The sequence below is a fragment of the Pteropus vampyrus genome, unplaced genomic scaffold (assembly GCF_000151845.1).
Source record: "Pteropus vampyrus isolate Shadow unplaced genomic scaffold, Pvam_2.0 Scaffold8, whole genome shotgun sequence".
Lineage (NCBI taxonomy): Eukaryota > Metazoa > Chordata > Mammalia > Chiroptera > Pteropodidae > Pteropus > Pteropus vampyrus.
Window position 1 is genome coordinate 12942530 of NW_011888789.1, and position 25792 is coordinate 12968321.

Consider the following 25792-nt stretch of genomic DNA (forward strand, 5'->3'; position numbering starts at 1 on the left):
CATCCATACTATTTTTCATAGTGGCTGTACCAATTTACAGTCCTACCAGCAGTGTATGAGGGTTCCTATTTCTCTGCATCCTTTCCAATACCTGTTATTAATTGTCATGTTGATAATAGCTATTCTAACAGGTGTGAGATTGTATCTCATTGTGGTTTTTATTTGCATTTCCCTAATAGCTGTCAATGGTGAGCATCTTTTCATATGTTTGTTGGCCATTTGTATGTCTTCTTGGGAGAAGTGTCTGTTCAGGTCCTCTGCCCATTTTTTGATTGGATCATTTGTTTTTTTGTTGTTATTGAGTCATATGAGTTCTTTGTATATTTTAGATATTAAGCCCTTATCAGAAGTGTTGCTTGCAAATATCTTCTCCCATTCGGATGGTCGCCTCTTTACCTTGTTGATGGTTTCTTTTGCTGTGCAGAAGCTTTTTAGTTTGATGTAGTCCCATTCATTTATTTTAGCTTTTACTTCCCTTGCCTTTGAGTTCAAATTAATAAAATCCTCTTTAAGTCCAAGGTCCTTGAGTTTAGTTTCTATGTTGTCTTCTATGCAATTGTTTTAGGCTTATATTCAGGCCCTTAATCCATTTTGAATTAATTTTGGTGTGTGTTGGTAGACAACAGTCTAGATTCATTCTTTTGCAGGTGACTTTCCAGCTTTCTCAGCACCATTTATTGAAGAAGCTTTCCTTTCTCCACTGTTTGTTTTTGGCTCTTTTGTTGAAAATTATTTGCCCATGTATACATGGGTTTACTTCTGTACTCTTGATTCTGTTCCACTGGTCTGTGTGTCTGTTTTTCTCCTGTTTTGATTATTGTCACTCTGTAGTACAGAGTGATGCCTCCAGCTTCGTTCTTTTTTCTCAGATCATTTTGGCAATTCAGGGTCTTTTGTGTTTCCATACGAATCTGATGATATTTTGTTCTGTTTCTCTAAAAAAGCCAATGGGATTTTGATTGGGATTGCATTAAATCTGTATAATGCTTTAGGTAATAAGGTCATTTTAACTATGTTAATTCTTCCAATCCAAGAACACAGAATATCTTTCCATTTCTTTGTATCTTCTTCAGTTTCTTGTAATAGGGTGTCAGGTAGTTTTTGTAGAGTTCGTTCTTTCTTTTCTTTTTTTTTTTTTTACTCTCATGTCTCTCTTCTTCCATCTGCATCATTTCTAGATTCTGTCTTCAATATCACTAATTATTTCTTCCATTTGGTCTGCTCTATTTCCTAAGCTAGATGTTTCTTTTTTTTTTCTTTTTCTTTTTCTTTTAATCTCTTGTTGAGTTCTTCAGTTCCAAAAGTTCTATTTGGTTCTTTTTTTAAAGTTTCAGTCTCTTTGGTAAACTATTCCTGCTGTTAATTAATTTTTTTCTGAGTTTATTAAATTGGCTATGTGAGTTTTCTTGCTTGTTGAGTATTTTCAGAACTGTAATCTTGAATTCTCTTCCATTTAAATCACATATTTCTATAAGTTTATTTTCTGGAGATTTTTAAAATCTTACTGAGGTGTCTTGTCACCTTGGTTGCTCATGGTATTTGATGGATTATTTCTCTGCCTTTGTAATTATTGAAATATACTCTGCTATTTTTTTAAAAAAACTATAGTTATCTCTCCTGGGGAGGTGTCCAGGCACATTGATAAGAAAAGGGTTTCCCTCCACCCCCTCCCCAGTAGGTGGTACACAAGCTTCTTGCACTGCCCAGGCCTCTCAGATCTCTGCTGTATGGCAAAAAAAAAAAAAAAAAAAAAAAAAGAAGAAGAAGAAGAAGAAGAAGAAGCCCTTTCTTACCTGGAGAGGTGTGTGTCTCCTCTGTGACCAGGTCATCTCAGTCCCAGAGCTCCACCCTGTGGGAGAATGTGATGGGCATTGGAGTTCTAAGCCTCTGTAGAGACCCTGAAGCTTTAGTGCTGCCCTAGCAGCCAGATGCAGATGCAGTGTTGTGATGCCTGAGGTGCTCCAGTGCCTCCGCCCAGATCAGCCTGGAAGGGTAGGGTGAGGTGAGTTGGGAGAGGTTGTCAGTGTGCTTGTGGTTATTTTTCTTCCAGTAATGCTGACCAGCATCCTTCAGTTGCCTGGCTTATGTACCTCTATCTTTGTCACTGGGACCAGTCACAGTGTGCATCTCCTTGGTTCCTGAGGTTTCAGACTTCTGCTCTGTATCTTGACACACATTGTTGCAATTTTCCATGGAGTCTGCTGCTAGCTCTGGGAGAGTGTGGGGGAGGGGATATCTGGAAAAGAGAGGGGAGGCGTCCAGGCTCTGTGATTCAGCTTTCTATCAATGGCAGTTGGTAGAACATAGCTGTCACACCTTTGTATTCTGTCTCTGCCTTAATCACTGGGTTCTGCTGCCATAGTTCATGCTGATCACTCGGATAGGAATGCTCTGGGCTACAGAGAATGCAAGCCACTACCTGATTCCTCCCCTTTTCCTAAGTCTTGCAGGGAGCTGCTAGCTGCGTCCATGGCACCGGTCTTTGCTCCTCTGCCTTTCCTTCTCCCATGCTTACCCAATTCGCCTACCTTCAGGTGCTCTGATGCACCAGTCTTTCAGATGTGTTTGTATGTTAGGCTGTGAATTTTCAGTTGGATTGTAGCTGTTCAATGTTATAGTTTCAAGGGGAGAGATCAAGGGGACCCTTCACACTGCCATGCTTCTGATGTCACTCACTTCATAACTTTTTGATGTTATTCTTTTCATGTGTTACTTCCTATATCTCTTCTGGACAAAATAATCTACATAATAATGTGAAAATTTATAAAATCTGGGGTCTAGGCAGCAGTAATAGCATGTCAATAAATGTTCATACCATTAGTCAATGAAATTATTCTTAGATGAGAATATTTAATACCCTCTGCCTTATTTACAAGTTTATATACATTTTCTTAAAAGTGTGATGTTTCGATCATGAATAATCTCAACATTTATTTTTAAGCATAAAAAATGATAGGTCTTGTTTTTTGGGTTGATTATATATATACAGTTTTAAGCAAACTAATGTTTCGGGTTGATTGTATTTTTATAGTTTTGAGCAAAGAGCTAGAGAATTAATTGTACTCTGACAATTTCACAAGGAATAAGTCTGGATCTTTAAGATTTTCTTTCTCCATGAGGCTAGGAAATCAAGCCCAAGAAGTACTCTCTAACATATGCCACCTGAAATACTTATAAATATAGGTGAATATCTCTCCTCAAGGTTCTCAAAAGTGCTAAGGTCCATGACCTATTGGGAAGAGAGCTTCTTTACTAAGTGTGAGTTGGTCTTCTAAAGCTAGAACAGATATTATACAACAAATCTTCTATCTATGATATTTTAATTTTATATATTTTAGTTTTTATTTTAGAAGTTCTGTTAGTTCTTTTTTGTATTTTCTAATACTTTTCTAAGTGTGTCCATATATTCCTTTACATCCTTGAGCCTGTGGATTTATAACATCTATTAACACCCTTGTCTATTAATTCTATCAACATTAACATTAGTAATTATGGTTCTGTTGGCTGTTTTTTCTTACTATTTCTGGGCCACATTTCCCTTCATATTTTTAGTAATTTTTATTGAATAGTGAATTTTATTAATTTAAGGCTATTGAATGCTTTCTTGCTTTAAAGACAATTGAACTTTATTTTTGCAGGCAGTTAAGTTACTTGCAGATTAGTTTAATTCTTTCAAGACTTGTTACTAAGTTCTCTTTAGGGCACGGAGTAAATTTCTAGGGTATAAATTTTACTGTAGGCTAAATTTGCCCCACTTCTAAGTTGTGGACCTTCTATGGTCTCTACCAAATGTCCTATGCATTCAACAAAGTCTGTCTGTTTGATATGATTTCTAGCCCTATGTGATTTCAGGAATCGTTCATCTTAAAGATCCTTGTTAATTTTTATTTTTTCTGGAAGTTGTTCTTGCTTAGTGTTGTGAATATTCGCACTGTGCAGATACTGATTGTATTCAGTTAAAAACACAAGGCAATTCTATGCAGATTTAATAGATCTCTTTCATTGTATAGTTCCCTCCTCTAGAATAGTCTTCCCAGGAAATTCTAGCTTTGACAGTCTACCAAACTGCACAAACCTGAATCTCTGTCTCCGTTACTCAGCTAGATTTCCAGGCTGTATGTAGGTTCCTCCTCCCGCTACTTCACTATAGGAAATTGCCTCCAGGCATAGAGCCTGAACAATGGAAGGGCACTACTCATTTGTTTCATTTTCTTCTTTTCTTCAGAGATAATAATAGTCTTGTGCTGCCTTTTGCCCAATGTCTGAAAATAGTTGATTCCTATACTTTGTCCAGTTTTCTAGTTATTTTATGGTAAAAGGATAATTCTGGACCCCCTTATTTTACCCCAACTGGAAGCAGAAATCCTCCAAAAAAAATTTTGAGCCTATGTAAATAACTGCATTTCCATGAATAGTAAAGAAACAGTAAAAGTACTGTTTCAGAATTTTGAGGGATCAGTGAGAATCAGTTACTAGTTTTAAAATGTTTCATTTCAGTTTATAAAACATAGGAACTAAACTGAGGATTAGGAATGCATCGAGAAGAATGAAAAAGGCTTTCCTCATATACCATCAGAAATATAGATTAAAAAATAGAAATCCACAATTAATTTTTTCTCATAATTTAATTCAGTCCTGTATAATTAATTCTTATTACCCTGGACCTTGAATTAGCAATTTGCTTTCATGTGATCTTATGCTCCTGAATATAAAAAAGATTCCAGTAAAAGCTTATTTCAGCCTTATGATGTGGTTTAAAAATTGTCTAATCAATGTCAGCTTAAGCTCCACATCCTGTACCTGTGAGTCTAATTCTTGAATTCAAATAGTTTAGAATACAAGGTATAATCTTTTACACAGGGCAGTGAAGACCTAGTTTCTATCCTGTAACTAAGAGCAGAGACTTTAGACAAACATTAGAGAAAAGCAGAAACTCTCAGTTGATCAAAAGACCGAATGGCTCTGGGTAATTTATTAGAGCCACCAATAGTAATAGAATGGAGAAAAGTAAAATTCTTTGTTTTGCTGGGGAGGAGTATGGTAATAACTATTGAGTTTTATTAAAATTTCTCCTGAGGATAAGATAATATAAAGAGAAATAGACTTGATTTTCTAGGAGCTTTCAATCCATTCTAAATGTACAATATATAAAACATCTTAATAACACTATGTTTATATTAAAAACATTAAAAGTTAACCTGGGGAAGGCTGCTTGAATATCTTTGATTTGACCATTCTTCCTATGCAGCTCTTACAATGTTGTCTAATTAGGAAACATGGAGAATACCAAACAAATGTAATTACATCTATTATCATTATTTTTATAAGCAAATAAATCTTTGTGATTTTCTAATGGCAATCTCAGAAATTTCAAAGACAGTTTTAGGTATGAAAAAATTCGGAAGAAACAACTCTTTTGAATTTAGGGTCTGACCTTGATAAAGCATAATCAAAATAGTTGTCAGAGGAGGTATGGTCACTTGATTAAAAAGTGGTGTCCAGTAGAAAGTGCTTAGATATCTATTAATCAGAGTGACAACCCAAGAGTTCATATAAAATAGGAGAAAATAGTAGAACTATAAGGAACCTGTTAAAAATAACTATTTACATGACATAAAACAAAATTATTCTGGTGAGATACTGAATTTCTGCCATCTGGACAGATTATACAGATGATAAGGAAATACCTTGTACTATTTCTGTTAAGAACAAATTAAATATTTCATAACAAGCTGCCATTTGTACAAGTAAAAATACTAAATTCTGATTTTACATCAATATAGTATTTGGCTCTAAAATATTCACAAATACATTTTTAAAATAATCTTATAAACTCACCAAAATAGAAAAATCATTTTAAATTTTTTAGACTTATTGTATTACATGTCTCATTACCCTGAAACACAGTTTTATTTTGCCATTACTATTAATTAAAATTCCTAACCAAATTAAGTAAATTCTATTTCAGACTGAAATGAGAGGTAATACAGAAGCTAGTTAGCAGCCTAAAAACTTAGACACACATAACAGAATCCCTAACAGTCACACTCATTTTCTTACACCTTCTTAAAGTGACAGAAATGAATAAGTTCATTAACATAAACCAAAGGTATAGTCATTCCATAATATAGGAAATAAGCAAAATTGTATGTGCATACAAGTGTGTATGTATGTATACATGCATGCTCACAAGTACGTACAGACCAGAGCCAGACTCATTTGGTTAAGAATCAGAAACAAAAACAAAATGCCAAAAACCAAAATGAAGACAAAAAAATCCAGAGAAATAGAGAATCAGCTAAGTTATATTTCTGACATCACTTGGGAATCATTCCACAAGTCATGTAGGTACAATAAAAGACATGTCTATACTTAAACAGTTCAAGGGGAACATCTGTTGGGCAAATACATTTCTTTGACTCTGGCAGATGAGTCTACTTAGGCACCTCAATGGGGTTTTGAGAACTGTCAAAAATATTAAAAACATGAGTCTATACAAACATAAATTGAGAACATGTCAAACATTTGTTTAGCTCATTAATGAGTGAACAAGTTGTTAAAACTAGTTCAAAGAGTATTTGAAGACCTATATTTAGAGGCACTAAGAAAAAGAATGTTGAAATACTATTGCTAGCTTTGATGTAAAACCTACAAATGTACTATAAATAATTTGGGGTTTATCTTTTCAATCAAAAAATCATTTACATATCTGCCAAACAAAATCTATGTGTTAACATATAACTTCACAAAATCTAGAATTTTACAGTGAAGTGACTATCAAGTTAAACAAAAGTACATTCCCTTAGATAATAAAATAATTTTTAGGTTGGCCTCATATGAGCCACTTAATGAATGTTCAAATATGACATTGAAAATATACATAGTTCTTCATTTTCTCTATTTAAAAGTTGTGAACAATTATTATTTAACTGATATATTAGCAATATTCTAGTAATATTTGTTATTAATGATCTTCACACCTCTTTTTAACAACATTACTTTTAACTAATTGTAATACAGATAATTTTTAATGTTCTGCATTATGTAATCAAGTGATTTTGCGTACACTATAGAGAATAATGTTTTAGCCAAAATTTGAAGATCTCATATGAGTGCTAGTTTTGGTGAAGTGTGGTATTATGAAATCAAGCATTTTTTTTCTCCTATGGACTGTTTTTGCAACAACATTTCTTTAATTGTATTCATTGTTTCAGTAGAAGAGCTAAATTTACACTTTAATTTTTTATAATGAAATCTGATTTTTTTCTGATTGGTAGATGAATATTTTATTTAAATTGATGTTATTATTACAATATATTCATCTACAATACAATAGTATTACGGTTCTAGGTACTTTCACCATAGCATTTGTGTTGTAGACATCTTTGCTACAAGCATTTTTGCTGCAGACATTTTTGTCATATAAGTACTTGGCTGTAGGACAATTTTGCAATAACAAACATAAAATAACTGGTTGAAAGTTTTATTTTTTGATAAGATAACTGGTTGACAGTTTTAATTTTTGATAAAATAGCTGGTTGACAGTTGGAATTTTTTGTTTGGTTTCATTTGTCTGTTGGTAGAGTTCTTGCAATTACTCCCATTTTTATATTATATATATAAATCTTAACTAGCCCTCCTAATGGTCTGTACAGTGAATGATCAGAGGACATGTGGTAGTGATGTTCTTTAAATAGTTAGCATTTCTTCTTTACAAAGATTTGCCCCTTCTTTAAAATGATTTACAATGATAAGATTTAGTTTCTTATTTTGAAACACACTGCATTGGGAAGAGAAGGAGAAGCCTACGGCCCTTTTTGAGGGTGCAGACTTGAACACATATTTCCAATAGAATGAAGCTAAATGCTTAGGTACAATCCAAAAATGAAATCAGTTATTTGTGCAGTATTGCCATGAATCTACACGTTTTAAATAGTCTTTTTAATTCTGTTATTCACTTTTTCATGTTTCATTTTGTCTTTTTTAAAGTCTCTCTTTTTTTTTTTTTGTCATGATTTCATCTCTTTTACAACAAAATTGTCTTATGGCCAATAAGTTATGCAGTGAAAATGTTTGGGGTAAAATAGCTTATAGCAAATAAGTCTACAGTAAAGATGCTATGGCAACAGTAACAGACACAGCATATTATATTATCATTTATGTTATCTATACGAATAAGAAAGCAGTATTAACAATTAATAATATAATTATAGAATGTAATTAAAAACATAATATTCTATACATCAATAATTTGTCTAATAAGAGTTTAAAATTCGAATTAATCCTGAAAGTATTAATTCTGAGAGATACTATGGAAAGTTAAATTGACATACATTTTTTGAAAGTCTCAAGATTTGCTTGCTAAGTTCAAATTTGTTTCTATATAATACATTTTGATAATACCACATGAAAATAATCAGAGTATCCATCACATCTTGCTCACCTGGAAACATATGGAATAAAAATATGACCTGAGGACTTTCTCCCCCTAGAAATCTAAAGGATAGTGGATCAAATCTCTATTCCAGAGTGTTTATCCTACTCTTTCTGCATATCCTGTTGTTATTATGATCCAAAGACAAAACTCACCCTCAAAACCAAATCCTTTCACAAAGTATTGAATTTACTAATTTGGGGGGGATAATTAGGAAGGGCCACAAAAATTAATGCCATAAATTAGAACAATGTAAATTTGAACATTAAACATTTCTTAGAAGGCCTTTTAGCCATCTCACATTGGGAGTCTCGCATTGTCCTATTACCTCATATGATTACCTGTTATTCTTGCTTTTCTTTCTATTCATTTTTTCACATGGAAGTAAACTATTTCCCTTTGCTGCTCATACCAGTGATTTTAAGATCTTGACCTTCCATAAGATAGTATTCAACCCTGACTGCTCATGATAATTGCTTGGAACTTGCCCCCAGAGATAATGATGCCATGGTCTCAAGTGGATCCCAGACATGGTTATTTTTAAAATGCTCCTCAGATAATTCTTGAACTCAAGGAACCAATTAAATTGTTTTTCCAGAAATTTGTCTTTCTAAGAGGACTTCTGGTGGTAGATGGTAAGAAAATAAGACTTCCGACTTCTTACATATGACTATATCTTTGCGATCTAAAGATACCTAGTTTATTTTACATTTATTTTAATGTACTCAAAGTTACTTTAGTTGGGGAGTTTTTATGCCAGTCCTTGGTAATATGAATTCTGGCATTTTCTTAAATTGTTCTTATGTATTATTAATGCACACAATCCAATGATTTGACTGACTTTATTTTTTACTTCTTTTTGTTTTCTTTTAGTTTTGTGTCAACTTTACTTGTAGAGAGATCAAATACCTGATTGATTATAGGATCTGCGACAATTCTAATCACTGCAATAACAGTGGAGTAAGTAATTTCAATTTTAATTTAAGCAACATGCTTTAAAAATTCAATAAATGGCTTGGAAATTTTAAACAAATTATTTGAGCTTTTCGCAATGGGTTTGCTGCCAGGGCACAGGTGTCATGAAAACCACCGCTAAATCTAAGCCAAATGGGAAAGGAAAAGACTCATATCAGTGCTGCCATCATTGGGCATGTAGATTTGGGCAAGTCAGTTTGGGCAAGTCAACCACTATTGGCCACGTGATCTACAAATGTGGTGGGACTGACAAAAGAACCATAGAAAAATTTGAAAAGGAGGCTGCTGAGATGGAAAAGGGCTTATTGAGGTGTGCTTGAGTCTTGGATAAACTGAAAGGTAAATGTGAGTGTGGTTATTACCATTGCTATTTCCCTGTGGGAATTTGTGACCAGCAAGTATGTCACCATCATGATTCCCTAAGACACACAGACTGTCAAAAACATGATTACAGGCACATCACAGTCTGACTGTGCTGTCCTGATTATTGCTATTGGTATTGGTGATTTTGAAGCAGGTATCTCCAAGAAAGGGCAGACCATGAGCATGCCCTTATAGCTTGTACACTGGATGTGAAACAAGTAATTGTTGGTGTTAACAAGATGGATTCCACTGAGCTGCTCGACAGCCAGAAGAGATACGAGGAAATCATTCAGGCAGTCAGCACCTACATTAAGAAAATTGGTTATAACCCTGACACAGTAGCATTTGTGCCAATTTCTGGTTGGAATGGTGACAACATGCTGGGACCACATACTAGTGTGCCTTGGTTCAAAAGACGGAAAGTTGCCCGTAAAGATGGCAGTGCCAGTAGAACCACTCTGCTTGAATCTTTTGATTGCATTCTGCCACCACCTTGTCCAATAGACAAGCCCTTGCGTCTACTCCTCCAGATGTCTATAAAATTGATGGTATTGGTACTGTCTCTGTGGGTCAAGAGGACACACTGTTCTCAAACCTGGCTTGGTGGTGACTTTTGCTTCAGTCAGTGTTACAACTGGAGTAAGGTCTGTTCAACTGCTCCATGAAGCTTTGAGTGAAGCTCTTCCTGGGGACAGTGTGAGCTTCAGTTTCAAGAATGTGTCAAAGATGTTTGTTGTGACAGTGTGGCTCGTGACAGCAAAAATAACCCACCAATGGAAGCAGCTGGCTTCATGGCTCAGGTAATTATCTTGAACCATCCAGGCCAAATCAATGCTAATATGCACCTGTGCTGGATTGTCACACAGCTCATATTGCTTGTAAATTAGCTGAGCTGAAGGAGAATATTGATCATTGTTCTGGGAAAAAAGCTGGAAGATGGACAAAGCTTTTGGAATCTGGTGATGCTTTTGGAATCTGCCATTGTTGATATGGTTCCTGACAAGTCGTGTATGGTGAGTGCTTCTCTGCCCATCTTCCTCTGGGCTGTTTGGCTGTTCATGACATGAGACAGACAGTTGCTATGGGTGTCATCAAAGCAGTGGATGAGAAGGTGACTGGAGCTGGCAAAGTTACCAAGTCAACCCAGAAAACTCAGAAGGCTAAATGAATATTATCCCCAATACCTGCCACCCTAGTCTTAATCAGTGGTGGAAGAATGGTCTGAGATCTGTTTGTCTCAAGTGACCATTTATGTTTATTTGTCAAAGACTGGTTAAAGAATACAATGCACCGTAAAACTCTCAGAAGGAAAGGAGAATGTTTTGCCTACCATTGGGTTTCTATTTTGTGTGTGGAAGTTTTTAAGTTATTAGTTTTTAATGGAAACAACTTGACCAAAAATCTGTCATGAATTTTGAGACTCATTAAAACAAAAACATAATGAGAAACCTATGAGTCCTTTTGCTCAACACTATAACTTCGTATAGTAGTACCTAGATAAAAGACTTAGTAAGAGTTGCCCATGACTGATTTCTGATGTTTCATCTACTGAAACTTTAGAAATTGATAATTCTGGCTTAACATTTGTTTCTGGGAGGGAACTTTGGGATTTTTCACCTTGTTCTAAAGGGAGGAATCATCTGTTTACATACTTAAAAGCTATGGAGGGGGTCTTTTGGTGCCACACTTCATAGGTTAGGACAGATTAGCAAAGAGTCACTTTGTTTATGTGTAAGCTAGTTTATAAAGGTCACGTTCTGTAATATTAAAGTCCACATGTTGCATGTAAAATTTTGTGCACTTCCATCAATACAGGGAAAATTTGTTACATCAAATTTTAGTTTTCCAGTTACTGGAATGTGAATTCTCACATTTACAAATACTGAGGTAGTTTAAAGAACCTAAAAAGAGGCTTAAATAGTATTGAGCACTGTCTTGTATCCAAATTCTAGGAAAAATAAATGATACTGGAAGTTGAAAAGATAAATCAGTTGAATGATTTTTTAAATCATTTTTACAGTACTTGGTGTTATTTAACAGTCTATAATTTTATCGTCTTAAGAAATCTTGCCAAACTATTTATTAGGAAAGATAAAGTAGAAACATTTAAGATTCTGGATGTATAAAATGCTTGGTAAATATGAGGGGTGGTTGTGCTGCAAGCACCATGTGTTACCATGTAACCAAAATGATTTTATTTTTATAGAGGAAAAGCAGAAACTGGTAAGTAAAGGTTATTAGAAATTTCTTGCTAGTCTTGCTTGTTAATTTAGAGTTTGGGCTGTTCTGTGAAGGTGACAAATAAATGATAATTAGTAGCATGTTACAGGTAATTGCCAATATTTCAGTTTGACTGCGTGGGGAGACTTGAAACAATTTTAAAAAAATTGTTTTGGCAACAGAAGCTAGATGTACTTTCTAAAGTATGGATAATTTCAAGAGAAAATTTGTCAAAATTTGTTGACATTGTCTAAGATAAATTCTCTAGGAAGGATAAATTCTCTGGAGCAAATTATCTGTTGATCACCTATAGAATACCCATTGATCTCTATTGAAAACCATCTTTGTACAATAAGAAAGGTACTATTTTCTGATTTTTCCAGATTTGCAACAATTTTAACCATTGCCATTGTAAAGAAGGGTTTGCACCTCCTGATTGCCAAGAAATGAAAGGAGAATTTGGAAGTATCGATGATGGACATTCAGTTATAACTAGTTAGTGTCTTTAAAATTGTATTAATAAAAGATAATATGTAAGAGAATAAAATTAAACTATAGATTACATGCAAGATTGCAAAAACACTGATGTCAACAAACACAGCTTTATTTTATTTGTAAGATTTAAAAATACCTTGGACAGTATAACTTTGTATTGTTCTATGTATATTAACATTGACATTGTTTACTACCACAAAGCATACCCATTATTAGGCACTTTTAAAAGTAGAAATTCCTGTGCAAAGTATTCGACTGATTAATTTAGATGGTTCACCTTAGATTGACACATATATTTCTGGTTTAAAATAGTGTTAGTAATCATTATATTAATGCCACTAGAATCTTTCAGGCTGTCTTTTATTACTTTCTCCTGCACTGTAAGGGGTTCCAACTTAATCTTTTGAAATTTCCCCTTTAGAATCCCTTTCCCCGCCACTTTCACCCCTCGCCAGGGGTCCTGAGCAGTATTTTGAGATCCAGCAGGCCTGGATGAGACTGGGAATTGCTGGGGGATACTCCCTGTTCCACAGTGTCTTGGAGCCCACCTTAAATAACCCAGGAGCAGAAGAGGGTGGTCCTTCCTAACCCCCTTTCCTTTTGGAGGCAAATAAAGAATGAAACTCTATCTGTAGCTTGACTACTAGTGGGGAGTCATACCCAGGGTGACCAACTTTTGAGAGAGCTAACACAAAGCTGTATCAGACTGTGTAGCAGACCAAAAAAAGCACAATAATTTAAGATAGAACATATAATTATACACATACATTATTCTTTTCACATAAGTATGTGGTAAAATAGGTATTTGAAATGATCTATTATTCTGATTGTTTAATTTTCTCTTCCATAAATGCTATTATTTAAACAAAACAACAATAGAACTAGTTAACAGTGTTAGTTGAAAGTAGTTTATAATACAAGCAAATAATAACTGTTAGCAAAAAATGTAACAATATTTTATGATGAGAATATATTATAATGTATCCTCTGATATATCAATTTATTTTACTCTTTTTACATACTCTTTACTGGATACTTGTTGTATGTTCTTGAGATACATAATGTAAGACTTTTAAAAATGGAGAATATAAAAATAAAATGAATAATTAACCATATACCTTATATTTAATAAAACATAACAATGACAGGCTTCTTTCTGTCCACTGATACAGTCGGATGTATCTTTGGCTCTTTCTGTTTTGTTTCCAGTTATACTTCTCTGAACTTCTTGTCACCTTTAAGACATCCTTCTTTTAAGTAGTAGCAAAACAAATAGAGTCAAGTGTAAAATTCATTTGGACTTGAAGTTTCACTCCTATCCCGCTCACATTTACTAAATTCTGATGTCAGTCCATTGTGATAGCATCAAACTAAGTATCTTCTCAACACAAGCATTCGAGCATGGGATACTTGGGGTTTTATTTACTAGACACAGCAGATTTTTAGACTTGTAGAAATTATTTTCAGATCTCCAAAAATGTTCCTTCACTATATTTCTATAGGCTTGTACTGGTAGACCTGATATTTGTTAATCAGCTCCTTTGCATACTAATATTCATCATATATAAGATGCTCATTATTTTTTTATTGACTATAATTGACATACAATATACTGATAGTTTCAGGTGTATATCATAGTGATTTGATATTTATATACTTTCCAAAATGACCCCCATGATAATTATAGTTACCATGAGTCACCATACACAGTTATTACAATATTATTGACTGTATTCCCTACCTACACTGTACATTATATCCCCATGATTTATTTGTAACTGCAAGTTTGTACTTTTTAATCCCCACTCTGGCCTTTCCCCTCCCTGGTAATTACCAGCTTGTTTCCTGTATCTGTAAGTCTCTTTCTGATTTGTATTGTTTGTTTTGTTTAGATTTCACATATAAGTGAGATCATAGGTATTTGTCTTTATCTGACTTATTTCATTTAGCTTAGTACCCTCTAAGTCCATTCATGTTGATACAAATAGCAAGACTTCAGTTTTTTGTATTCCATTGTATATATGAGTAATATTCCATTCTATATGTATCTATCTATATATACATATAGATAGATAGTTGCAGGCAGATTGATAGATATACTTAGGTTGCTTCCATATCTTTGCTATTTAAATAATGTTGCAGTGAACATAGGGGTGCATATATCTTTTCAATTAGTATATTTTTTTTTGGCGAGGTAGGGGGCGGATAAATACCCAGAAGTAGAATTGCTGGATGGTGTGGTAATTCTATTTTCAATTTTTTGAAGAACCTTCCTACTGCCTTCCTACTGGTTTTTTTTTTTGGTCTGTTTTTTGTTTTTGTTTTTGTTTTTTATAGAGGCCGCACCATTTTACATTCCCACCAAAAGTATGTGAGGGTTCCCTTTTCACTACATCTCACTAACAGTTGTTACGTTTTGTGTTTTTACTAATAGCCATTCTGACAGGTGTGAGTTGATGTCTTATTGTGTTTTTGCTGTGCATTTCCCTAGGTAGTCTACCCCATCCCGTGGCTCTGGATAGAGGCCCCACGGCTGAGGCATTGTCCTGGGGCAGCCTGGCTGGGTGAAACCAGTAAGGGGGCCTCACCCTCTAAAACCAAGGAGGAAACATGTAACATATAAATACACACATATGTTATTATTTTCTCATAAATAATAACAGAAACCATACTCAATGTTAGGCACTTTAAAATAGAAGACAATCTGCTTCACTCAGTCTACTAACTTAAATGTTAATATCATTTTAGAATGTCCTCAAGAAACAGCCAGAATAATATTTGACTAAATATCTGGGCATATGTGGCCCAGTCAAGTTGACACATGAAATTAACCACCACACACATTAATAGTATTTGTTAGCAGAAAGGTACCAGGCGTCACTCTCTCTAAAATGGTTTTGGCAGGATATACTTAACTGTTTACATAGATTATTCTAAATAAACCTGGAATTTATTGACTTATGGTAGGATAGTTAGTTGGAGAAACTAGATAATCATTTAAGCTGTGTTTTTTACAGTAGAAAACTGAGATAGCTTCATTCATGAGAAATATTGTTTCTACTTGACACAAAACTCTCATCTGTTTTTTCTGAAATCAATTTGAATGTGTGAGATAAAAAAGGAATGAAAACTTTTGGGAGCTGAAGAATTCAGGGTCCTCCAGGGAAAAATGCTTTGTTCTATACCGGATGTTTGACTAAAGTTTAGTATGGGTAAAATGTATGTTTTGGGGAGTCTAATTTGACAATTATGCCCTGGAGTAATAAAGGCTAAGACAATTTGGGATAATAAAAGGGAGGAGGTGAAAATCCAGGAATAGGTAAATGCCTGGATGATTCCTTCAGGCATCTTTGAATGAAATAGCAGCAACTTTGACGCAGATAACTGGAGGCTAGTTTCAACCAATGGAAAATGGAGACCCAGAGTAATTAATTAAATACAAAGAGATGGAACCTGAGGAGCCACATAGATCAGATGCCCAGAAATGGCTACAGAGGTGAGTTGAGAATAAATAAGAACTGATGAAAGAAATGTAGAGCCAGTTAGTCAAAAATGGGTTAATTCCAGGCTTAGTCATGCATTGTATAAAATAATCCTAGAGCCATTTTGATAATTTCCTGTTGCGATGTATTTGATTAAAGAACTTAGTGAAATAAGTTATTTAGTGACTACTAATATTTAATTTTTAGAAAAAACGTGCAGTAATGTAAGGGAGCTTAAATACAATTTTCCCCAGGTTTAATTCTCGCATATAGGTACAGTCTCAACAATCTCTGTGATATACATGTTTGAACTTTGGAGAAGCTGTACCAGAAAGGAATTGAAGAAATGTTTGCAAGTGTTAAACATGTACTTCATGAAAGAATATTACCTTTGATCAAAGAAATCACCATGTAGTGGAAGGTTCAAAACTCAGAATCATCAGCAAAGCACTAGTCACAGCTCCTTTTCTACATTAGTTTAGTTATTTTGGATTTTATTACACATATAATATATATGAATGAAATGCTTTATGTTCAAGAATATCATTGGTAATGATTTCCGGCCCACCTTGTCATTTGGGTAATAAAAGCTACGACATACTTTGAAATGGATATTTTCCATTCTAGCTAAGAGTTCTTTGGAGAGAAGATCGACCACTTCTCCGAAACGCCGATTTCAACTCATTTTCTACATTTCTTTACCTGTGCTCATCATCACTGCTGCTGTTTTAATAAAGCAGGATAAAATAAGGGAGCTTTGCTACAGAAGTGATACTGAAAGCGAGAGGTATATATATATGTGCGTGTAAATATATATAAGAATATATATTTACTCTTAGTCAACATTCCAAAAAAAAAAAAAAGGTATTCGGATTTCATCAAGAACAATCTAAGACTGTAGGTAAAGCAATATGAGGAGAGCCCCAGGGACACATTTCAAACTGGGCTGGTGTCCTTTATGTTTTTTCTACTTTTACTCATTACTTAAACCATTCATTTTACCACTGGTATTACTTTACAAGGACACATGGGTGCACTGGATATTGTGGTTTATTCAGCCTCTTAGTCAACTGACCCTGTCTGAATAGTTATATTGTCCACAGGCTTCAGGAGAATAGGTAACACTGCATTTCAAGGCCACTTTCAAATAATAAGTTTTTAGAGACAGAGTCTCAGACCAGTGGTAAACAAGTTTATTAAGGTCCTTCCCTCAACTAGAGATAATATCTTTGAAGCTGCCACCATAATGTTTATTTCCTAAATATTTATATTGCTACTTTGTAAAGTCATCTCTTAACTAAAAATTACATGTGTAGGTCATAATATCAGGTTAGGAGACAGGAGGTAGCATCATGAAATGGAGACAGAATTACATTCAGCCTCTGAAAACCTGGTTTTAACTCCTAAATCTTGCGTGTAAGAACTATGATCTCTTGAACAAGTGATTTAATATTTATGTCTTAAAATTATTCTCTATAACTCTATAAAATGGGAGATAACAATAGCTCTCCGATGTATCATAAACTTTTAAGTACACCAAATTAATAAGTGAAATCATCATATTATCTGTAATCAATTAACGTAAATATTTAAACATCATTATTAAGACTCTTATTCGTATTTACTGTATTTTTCCACAGAAGTATTGATCTCTAGTTTTAGCTTCCAACAATTGATAGGAAGAGAATACATGAGTATGTGTTATGAAAAGGAAGAAGGAAATATGTAAAGAAATATAGAAAATTCAGCTGAAATTTTTGAGAGCTGCTTACTGGTTTTGGCTTAATTTGACCTGAGGCATTAGGGATATCATAGAATCAGGGGTCCTGTCTGTATAAATGTGGACTTTTAACCTAAATACTTGATTAAATGTAAAATGAAGATGAGAGATGTAAACCAACAAAGCAAGGTGGCTGATGGCCCCTGTTCTAATATTGAGACAGTATCTGTTTTGTATTTTGTGGAAAGCAGATATTTTATTTCATCTAGTGAATCATTCTGTTTCTTTTTCTATGTATCAAAATGTACTTTATTTTTTTCAATTACACTTGACATTCAATATTATTTTATAGTAATGTCAAGTATACAGCAAAGTGGTTAGACATTTATATAATTTTCGAAGTGATCCCCTTGCCAAGTCTAGTACCCACCTGGCACCGTACATAGTTATTACAATATTCTTTGAAAAACATTCTTCATTCAAATAGTCACTGAACTGTTTAAGATTTTAAAATGTCCCCAATTTAAAATAAGTTGTATCTATTTTACAGGTCTGTGTCAGAAGAAAGCATCAGTAATAGCAAGTTATCCTCCAGTGTAAGGTGAGTGTACATCAATGCAATTAATCATTTTGCATTGTATGTTTTCATCATTGTTTCAGAGTATTTAACAATTAATTTGAAATCAAAACACCTGTTCGTATTATTCTTTATGGTTCTTGTTGTAGGTTATTTTACGATACTTAACAATAAAACTTGATTTCATGATATCTCATCCTCTCATTCTTGAACTACAGTAAAGGAGTGACTTTTGTGTACCTTTGTTAACATTTGTGAGCACATAATTTATGGGGCTTTTTTTTTTTGAGCATTGGTAAGGAGCACTTCTATCTTGATGACATTTTACTGCCACATAAAGAGAGGACTGATACATTGGATACCATATGTGCTTATAGCTATACCGTTATCTCAGAATAAAATTGCTGTTAATAAGATAGTCTTTGAATTGTCATTGATTTTACTGCATTAATTCATCTGGGTAAGTAAATTTAGAGATCAGAGTATGGAATAATCAAACACAACATTTTATAAAGTTAGATATTCCTACTTTATTATAGTATATAAAAATTTCCCTTACAAATGTTAGATAGAATATAAAAAGAGAATATATCAAAAGCATCATGATTACTTTTCAAGTTCTCTCTTCATCCTTGCAGTACAAAATTGTACAGTGACTATGATATTTTGTGACAAATGTGGAGCTACATGTCTGAACTGAGGGAATTCCTATTTTTAAGAGAGGCATTATTAAGTATACATAATACTCTCTTAATCCTGTTGTCAAAGCAGACTGTTTTAGGTTCTACAAAAATGGGTATATGTCTGCTTTCGAGGTAAGAGTATACTTTAATATTCTTAATCACAATAAAATGTATATTATAGGACAGAGAATGACCAAATGTAAGCTAGAGAAAGAACTCATTGCCCTCAAAGACAATGGATGAAAAGAAATAAGGAAGGAGCAGAAATAAATGAAAAGAAAAATAATAGAAAAAATAACAAAAAAAAATCAAAGGAAAAAGCTGATTCTTTGAAAAGATTCATATAATTGATAAAAATTAGCCAATAGTTGAAAATAAAAAAGAGAAAATATAAATGACCAATATCAGGTAATACAATTGCATAATTTTGACCCTTTGGACGTTAGAAGAATGAAGAATACCAGCAACAACTTGAAATCAATAACTCTATATATGAAATTTATCTATATAGTATGGTACTGGTATAAGAGGATAAATACCAAGGGAACAGAATAGAGAGCCCAGAAATCAACCCATACATATATGATCAACTGATCTTTGAAATGGGTGCCAAGAATACACAATGGGAAAAGATCTCTTGAACAAATGATGTTGGGAAAACTGAATACCCACATACAAAAGAAAGAAATTGGACCCTCACCTTAAACCATATGCAAAACTCAATTCAAACTGGGTTAAAGACATAAATGTAAGACCTAAAACTATAAAACTCATAGAAGAAAAGATAGGGGAAAAACTTCTATGACATTAGTCTTGGGAATGACTTTTTGGATGAACATCAAAATTACACGAAACAAAAGTAAAAATTAGACAAGTGGGACTATATCAAGCTTAAAAACTTCTGCAAAGCAAGGGCAACATTCAAGAGATTGAAAGTTATCCTACAGGAGGGGAGAAAACATTTGTAAGCCACATATCAGGTAAAGGTTAATTGCCAAAATATAGAAAGAATTCCTACCGTGGATATGAAAAACACTGACAACCTGATCCAGTAATCCCACTTCTGGGTCTTTTCCCCAAATAATTGAATTCAGAATCTCAAAACATGTTTAGCGTTACCCTGTTTACTGCAGCACAATCTACAACAGCCAAGATGTGGATACAGAGTAAATATTCATCAGTGAATGAGTGGGTAAAGCAGTGTGTACATACAGTGGAATGTTGTTCAGCCATAAAAAGGGAGGACATGTATGCATATGTGACAACGTGGATGAACCTTGAGGACACTGTGCTAAATGAAACGAGGCAATTACAGAAGGACAAATAGCTACATGATTCCACTTATATGCAGTATCTAAAATAGTGAAACTTATGGAAGCAGAGAGTAGAGTGGTAGATGCCTCAGACTGGGGACAGGGGGAGATGGGAGTGTTTCTAATCAACGAGAATAAAGTTTCGATTATGCAAGATGAATAAGTTCTAGAGATCTACTGTACATTTTCACTATTAACAATATTGTACACTTAAAACCTTGTTAAGAAAGTAGATGTCATTTAAGTGTTACCACAATATGATAAATTTTTAAAAATTGAAGAAATTTTACTTCCCAAAAGAATTCGTTATGAAAGGGAAAAGGGGAGAGAAAAAAAATGGCGTAGATGATAGAGGCTCTGTTCATCCTCTGGCAACCAAATCAAAGTTGTGACAGAAACAAGGAGCAGCAGCAAGAAAAAATCACCTGGGATGAACAAGCCATATAATTAGGGAGAAATCCAAGAAATCACCCTGCAACGGCAGAAATTAGGACGAGACAAGGATGTGGGGCTGCCCAGTCTCAAGCGGCCCTAGTGAGATGGAGGCTGCCACAGTAGTGCCAGCAGTGGCAGAAGACTCTTAAAGGGGCCACGTCTGTAAGCAGATTTTCACAGTAATGGACCTGCTCACGCTGAGCACCAGTGCTGATTCCACTGCTTGCAGGGGGCACCAGGGACTTACAGGTTGACATTGTTGCAGTGAGGGCCAAGGTGAGACTCACTACCTACAGGAGTGTTAGTGGTATCCATTGTTCCCTGTTGAGCCCTCCCCTCTCCCAGTGTGCGAACACAGTGCTGCCATAGCCCAGACATCATCAAACTGGATAATAGAGGTCACTCTGCCCAAAGGATTCCCTGAAACCCCACCTCCTCCAACTTGTAGCCCCACCCAAGCCATATCCAGGTACATCCTCAGCGAGTCAGGTGCTCCTTGCTGACCTAGACTCTCACTTTAGGTAGCAGTGCCTAGACTCTCACTTTAGGTAGCTGGCCTCGGTTTCTGATGTGGCCTTTTGAGGCAACTATAAGCATGGCATCTGTGGATTGCTTGCTGAATCTTAACAGGTGGCTCCAGAGGGGCACAGGCTGGGGCTAAATTTGGCCTGCAGCTGAACTCCTCTCAGGACTGTGCCACTGGACACCTACTGCACAAATCCACACTAATAAGACCAGGAGATTTAGGAGCTTTGCTTAGTACATAGAAACCAACATGGAAAGATAGTCAAAATGGGAATGAAAAAAGGAAAAGCCATATGAGAGAACAGAACAGAGATCCAGATATAATGGAGTAAATCTAATAGATGCAGAGTTCAAAGCACTGGTTATAAAGATGCTCAATGAACTTTTGGAAAGTGTAGAGAACTTCAACAAAGGGATAAAAAAACATAAAATTGGAAATGGAAATTATAAAAGGGGACTAGTCTGAAATGAAGAACACATTATCTGAGATGAGAAGTATATTAAATGGAATAAAGAAAGGAATAAACAAAGTGCATACAGGAGAGGATCAAATGCCTTATCTAAAGGATGGGAAAGCCAAGGACACACAATCAGAATAGCAAGAGATAAGATGCTAAGACTTTAAAAATAATTTAAGGAGAATATGGGACACTACTAAGGGTCCAAATATCTGTCTAATCGGTGTAACTGAAGAAATCAGGATGTTGAACAGCTGCTTGAAGAAATAATGATGGAAAACTTCCCTAATCTGGTAAAGAAAATGGACATAAAACCCCAGGAAACTCAGAGGATTCCAAAAATCAGGGGCCAATTCCAAAGAGGCCTACAGCAACACACATCATAATTAAAATGCCAAAGTTTAAATACAAGGAAAGAATATTAAAAGCAGCAAGAGAAAAACATAATTACTTATAAGGGAACATCCATAAGACTGGCAGCTGATTTCTCAAAAGAAACTATGCAGGACAGAAGGGCTTGACAAAAAATATTCAACAGGATGAAGACCCAAGATCTACCATCAAGAATAATTTATCCAGCAAAACTATCACTTAGAGTTGAAGGACAGATAAAGAGCTTCCCAGACAAAAATAAGCTAAAGGAATTTATCACCGCCAAGCCAGTGTTACAGGAAATATTGGAGGGACTTCTTTAAGAAGAAAAAACATGTATCAAAAACAAGAATAAAGAATGGTAACAACTACATTTCTATCAATAAGTACCTTAGATGGAAAAGAATTAAGTGCTCCAACCAAAAGACAAAGTGGCTGAAAAAATAAGAAAACAAGGAAAAGAAAACCCCTACATATGAAAAGGAAGGAGATGGATAAAGATATTTCTTTGATGGACCTAGAAGGTATTTAAGTTAGACAGAGAAAGATAAAAACTATATGATTTCACTTATATGCACATTTTAAGGAATAAAAAGACCAAACTAAAAAAAAAAAAAAAAAAAAAAAGTGGTGGGGGGAAGGGAAGCCACAATGAGAAGGAAGATTTTGTAGTACATATTTCCAGTGAGGGACTCATATTCAGAATATATACGGAATCCCTACAAATTAGTAATAAAAGGTGGCAAAATATTAGAAGAGTAGGCAAAATATTAGAAGAGACACTTCACAAAAGACGGTATCTAAGGGGCTCAAAACATGTAAGATTGCTCAACAGAAAAAGTCAAATTAAAATCAAAAGTAGAGTTCCCCTACACTCCTATACGAGTAGAAGAATTTAAAAGATCTGACATCGTCAGTTGGTGATAATATCAAGCTACTAGGACTCTCACACATTGCAGGCGGGAGTGTATATATATTTTTTATTACAGTTTAGCAGTTTAGCATCTTCTAAACCTATTAGATTTCAATTAAATTATAACTCATTTTTATTTTAAAAACTATCATATTTATCATCTTTAAATTTTACATTTACTTTATAATTAACTCAACATTTATGTCCTAGAATTATGACAAAAGAAATTTCCCATGAATTCTGAGTCTAATTAGCTAAAATATTTTTTTCTTTTTCTATTTACCTTGAAGCTGACTGTCTTTACAACTCCCCTTTTTATCTTAACTTTAAAGCTTATCCTCTTCTTTTCTAGCATCAGTAATCTGAGCATATGTAGGTTTCTGTATGTTTAACATAAACTTAACCAAAATATTTTTTGTATTTATGAGAATGGAGAATTGTAAGGTTCTGAAATTCGTATGAAAGGAAAATAGGGTTATCCAGGTAAAATTTAGCACTAGTACCAAACGAACAATGAGTTAAAATACAGGGCATTTTATTTTCAAAATATATCTTTCTGATTTTAGTGTACTACCAACTATTTATTAAAATATCTAAGATACATTATTCAATAATATGAATTAAAGATAAATTTCTTGTAATCGTAATGCTCAAAGACAATTTCTATTAACAATATAGATGCATATTTTCTTAAATGTTTTTCTAAGGAAAACATAAAAATACTTATCCTTTTTTTAACTTAGAGACTATTATGGACAACTTTTTATCTTAAAATTAAAATATAGGCCTATATCATTTTTTGTGACATATAATATTCAATTTAAAAGTGAAAAATACTGTATTTTAAAAATCCATTAGTATGAATATTTAGACTACTTTCAGTTTTTCATTGTTACAAACACCCTGTAAAATCTATCCTTATATGGATACACATTTTGGAATAATTGTCCAATTATAGCCTCAGTATAATTCTTTAGAAGAGATTGATCAAAACATTAACATAATATGTACTCTGATGCTTTTTGATATCTATTGCCAAGTTACCTAGTTGTAATGCTCACCACTAATCTATTTGTATCAAGTTGTAACTTCATAAGTTATTTATTTTTTGTCAGTTGGACATGTGAGTGGTATACGTTCTGAGACCTAGCTCTCTCAAATTTTACATTTTTTGCTACCTTATTTTTTTATTATTTTCTGCTATGTCATTTAATAAGGAGTTATTTTGATAAAGTGCATGGCATAGAAATAGAAAATACACAATATAATCATATGGAGTTAGAGGTAGTTTTGAGACTCCATTTAGTATAAGGGATGCTAAGTATAATTTTACCTTCTTCCATCTCTTACTCCACTGATTTTTCTATTATGTAAGTTGAGATTTTAGACCTAGCCTACTGTTAATAACTTGTTGTTTTTTAACATTATTTATCTTGATTTCAAAAATCTTTCGTTGTTTTCAGTTTTGCACTTAAGTGTACAACAAACATTTTGACTTAATTTGATGCTTAACTGGTTTCATTTTTCATAATTTCGAAGAGTGATTTCAGATTTTAAATGACATTAAGATCCTTTTCCATCCAGAGACCTTGGAATGCCCAGTTCTTGCCTTGACTGTCCTATTCATTCAGTAAATTGTATGTGTATGTGAGTTGTGTGAACCATTCTGCTTATTACAGAAGTAACAAGTAATAAACATTCATTTAAAGAATATCGGTACGCAAAAGAATGAATCATCATCATTGTTAAAATATTTCAGTGTATAGATGTACACCCATGTGTGTGCATGTACAGCATTTTTATTTTTTATAAAATGTGATTGTACTTGGAATGATCACAATATTTTCCTTTTTCTCAATTAAAATCAGTTCACATACTCGAATGGAAATGTCAAGTCATGTTCCTTTATTGACCTAAATAGTTAGCAAACATGGATAGATACTTAGAGTAGCTTAGAAAGCCCCTTCTATTGCAAAACTAAGAGTTTTTGCAGTTGCAGTAACAGATAATCATTTTTCTGGAATTAGTGTTTATTTCCTTGATCCTTTCCTTTCAATTACCCATGCCTTTTAAATTACCTGTGTTAGAATTACGACAGCTCAGGGGGGAAAAAAAAAAGTAAGACTGCTATTTTTTTTCTGTTTTATTTTGTTTCATTTTCTCTTATAGTAACAGTCTCTAAGTACATTGGACTGGAGAGAAGAGAGTACCAGAAACTGGCCAAAACCAAGAAGGAGAAAACAATTTCTTCCTCACTTCTATTGTCACTACTGAAGGTTTTAATTCTGAAATAGTAAAGCCTCTACACCTGAATTATGTGTCCAGTGTCTTACTGTATTTCAGTCAGAACTTTTACCCTGTCTACTCCACCTTGAATCCAGAAGAAGCTCCAATGCAAGTGAAAGTAGCCCAGGATCTTCATTCATGAAGCCAAGGGTAGAGAGTATCCCATTTTCCTTCTGCTCTTTAGGTTGACCCGAATCTCCCTCCCCCAGTCTGCCCTTCCTCTTTCCCTTCAGAGCTCCTAGCCTTCAGCTGGCTTGTGACCTTTCCCAGAGGCAGGATCCCTTACTCAGATGGGATCTGACTACAATCCTTCTCTTGTTACTGCTTCTTCTCTTTGAAAGCTGTATACTCTCTTCAGTGTGTTAAGATACCTGTTACCAAAAGTAGACCTATCATAAAGCTAAGGAAGAAAAAGCATCAGGGCCACTTGCTTGCACAGGTCTGTTTCAAAGTCATGGACTTAATTTTGTGTTCTTTTCCTCAGAGAGAGTTCATCAAATTTTATATAGTTCAGGCCCCACTGAACCTGGATCTGCTTGTT

General features: G+C 34.2%; 1 protein-coding gene and 1 pseudogene across 1 annotated transcript in view; both read left to right on the plus strand.

Moving 5' to 3' along the window:
• The window catches only part of LOC105300956 (disintegrin and metalloproteinase domain-containing protein 5-like), a 164375-nt gene extending 139127 nt beyond the window's left edge, over positions 1-25248 (plus strand). The window contains exons 18-23 of the mRNA XM_023520046.1: positions 9308-9394; positions 12376-12477; positions 16034-16043; positions 16597-16756; positions 18240-18290; positions 25135-25248. Of these exons, the coding sequence (XP_023375814.1) occupies positions 9308-9394; positions 12376-12477; positions 16034-16043; positions 16597-16756; positions 18240-18290; positions 25135-25147 (423 nt within the window). The 3' untranslated portion in view covers positions 25148-25248. The remainder of the gene's footprint in view (positions 1-9307; positions 9395-12375; positions 12478-16033; positions 16044-16596; positions 16757-18239; positions 18291-25134) is intronic.
• LOC111728827 lies at positions 9853-10995 on the plus strand (annotated as a pseudogene).
• Positions 25249-25792: the final 544 nt, after the last annotated feature.